The sequence below is a fragment of the Mizuhopecten yessoensis genome, unplaced genomic scaffold (assembly GCF_002113885.1).
Source record: "Mizuhopecten yessoensis strain PY_sf001 unplaced genomic scaffold, ASM211388v2 hete_36080970, whole genome shotgun sequence".
NCBI classification, from domain to species: domain Eukaryota; kingdom Metazoa; phylum Mollusca; class Bivalvia; order Pectinida; family Pectinidae; genus Mizuhopecten; species Mizuhopecten yessoensis.
This window is the reverse complement of record NW_018483564.1, coordinates 1-2408: the sequence shown is the minus strand read 5'-3', so window position 1 is coordinate 2408 and position 2408 is coordinate 1. Positions and strand designations below refer to the sequence as shown.

Below are 2408 nucleotides of genomic sequence, written 5' to 3'. Positions count from 1 at the left end.
TTAAGGGGAACCAATTTTGTTTAAACCGTGGGTCTGGCCCCATATAATAAACACAAAATTATTTAAAAAAATAAATCTTGTTACCTACCTACCTACCCTAAAAAAACATTCCAACATGTGACTGGAAACATATTTTTTTGTCTGGTCTTATAGAACTTTTGTACAGATCTAACAAGAGTTTTCTAATTTGTACATAAATTTATGTATGATTAAAAAGTGAATTGATTTTATGTGTTGCAGGTATAGCTATAACGCAGTATCTACAGACAGTGACGTCACGGTTAGCACTAGGAGGAGAACTAGTGTATCAATACGGTCCCCAGATTCCCGGCAAACAGTTCACAGTCCTGTCACTAGCAGCACGGATATCAGGTACACTATAGATATATGTTCTCTCCCACCGTTTACACAGAATTATCTTCTGTTCTACCTGTTCAAATTTCCCTGTATCATGTGATAGGTTTATGAATTAATATAATTCTTAGTGTGCTTTATCCCCTACTGAAAATTCACATTGTCATTTGAAAACGTGTATCATCTGCATGGAAATTAAAAGCCTGAAATCTGAGGCATGATTCAGTCATGATCTAGCATTATCGGTCCGTGAAGTAATAACTGTTCTTTAATAACCTTAATATGCCTTTATCGCTGGAAATTAAAACGCTGTACAAGAGATTTATGATTTCGTGTTTAGAGGAAGTGGTGATTAGAAAAAAAGTCGTGTTTGGTTATGTTGTCTATGATCAAAATATTTGCAGCTCTCACTTTAGCCCTTCTGAAATAATTGGACTGGTATGTCAAGATTTTTTCCTTGTTCATTACTTCAGTCGAAAACGACATATATAGTGAAAATAAACTTAGTATAAATATCCAACTAGTTGTGAAAGTATGTTTGATGTGGTTTGATGATAATTTTAGAAAATTTCTGCAAGAACATATTGCCGCTGCGGCCTCCCTCCACAAAACATTTCCAGTGGGGGAAGTGGGGGAAATCTCCTTCATTAGCTTCTCAGAAAGTTGGCAGGTCTCAGATGTATAGCTAAATTGTCTTTGTTTTTACAGGGGAGAAATGGCAGTTGACTGGAAACTATTGTCCCACAGGTGGTGCTATGCACGCCTGTTACCACCACAAAGTTAGTGATCAACTTCAGGTAGCCGCCGAGGTGGAGACTAGTATTGCCAGTAGAGAGAGTGTGGGAACAATAGGATATCAGCTAGAAATACCATCTACCAACGTAACGTTCAAAGGTATGAGTTTCTACTGTTAAAAATGTGCAAATAGAGTATTCCCAGCCAGTGGTAGTTGGATTTAATGTTCTGCTTTCCTAACTGGGTTTTAGATGTTCAACACCAAAATTATGATGAGGTTTTTGATGTTCAGTGTTCAACATCAAAATTATGACAAAGTTTAGATGTTTAATATCAAATTACAATGAGAGTTTAGAAGTTCAATATCAAGTTTATGATGATGTTCATTTCCAAACCAGGTTTTAGATGTTCAGTATCAAAATTATGGTAAGGTTTTAGGTGTTCAATATCTGAGTATTGATGATGTCAATATTCATGCACTGATCAATTTTCCACTGTAAAATACTACTTTGAGACGTAAAGCTCATGTTGACTTTTTCATATTTTAGGCCAACTGGACACCAACTGGTCTGTAGGTGGGACAATGGAGAAAAAGTTAATGCCACTTCCCTTCACCTTTGCCCTCAGTGGCATGGCCAATTTTGCGAACATACAGAAACCTCAGTACCGTTTCGGTATAGGACTGATCGTGGGATGAATATTCTGTCCAAGTGATATAGACTTGACAATTTCATTTATTCATTGATAGTGTGATATTTGTAACCATCATGAAAATGCTGAACAAGACGCCGGTGTATCCGTCACATCAGAATTTAGTCTTTAGAGATGCCGTGGGTGTGAGTTGTTGGTACGAGTGTGATGTCAATCTTTATGCATTGATAAACCCTGCTCTTGTGTCATTTTTCACAATGCCTCTGTTAAATAGTTGACGTGAAAAATGACTGGAGTTACACTCGTGCCCATGGACGCACAGTGTTTTGAGAAATAGCTGTTACATGTTCTTGGTAAGTAAGCACAGAGTTTCGTGGAGTTAATTAGTTTCACTGAAGATCTGTATGCACCTTTGACCCCGAATTTGAAAATCTGGTGACATTAGTGAAGATCCTGCAAGAACGGTTAGGAAATCAGATTTGGTTCAAGTACAAGCAAAAGGTCTCGCACCCAGAACGTTTTTAGAAGACCAATCATGACTTGTGGAAGGTCCTTCTTTTGAAGTCATTTTCTCTGCTGATTAAATCACAAATACTATGCACACACAATCTGCTTGTTGGGTCCTAGATACTGATTAATGATTGCCACACTAGTGCCAACTAGATACT

The 2408-nt window shown here is 37.4% G+C and overlaps 1 protein-coding gene across 1 annotated transcript; it reads left to right on the top strand.

Moving 5' to 3' along the window:
• Nucleotides 1-209: 209 nt before the first annotated feature.
• LOC110444278 (mitochondrial import receptor subunit TOM40 homolog 1-like) lies at nucleotides 210-2380 on the top strand (the record flags this gene model as incomplete). The annotated part of the gene is made up of 3 exons (XM_021488668.1): nucleotides 210-372; nucleotides 1063-1248; nucleotides 1638-2380. Coding segments are annotated over 3 exons (498 nt in total), but the record flags the coding sequence as incomplete, so codon positions are not given.
• Between the last annotated feature and the right edge of the window lie 28 nt (nucleotides 2381-2408).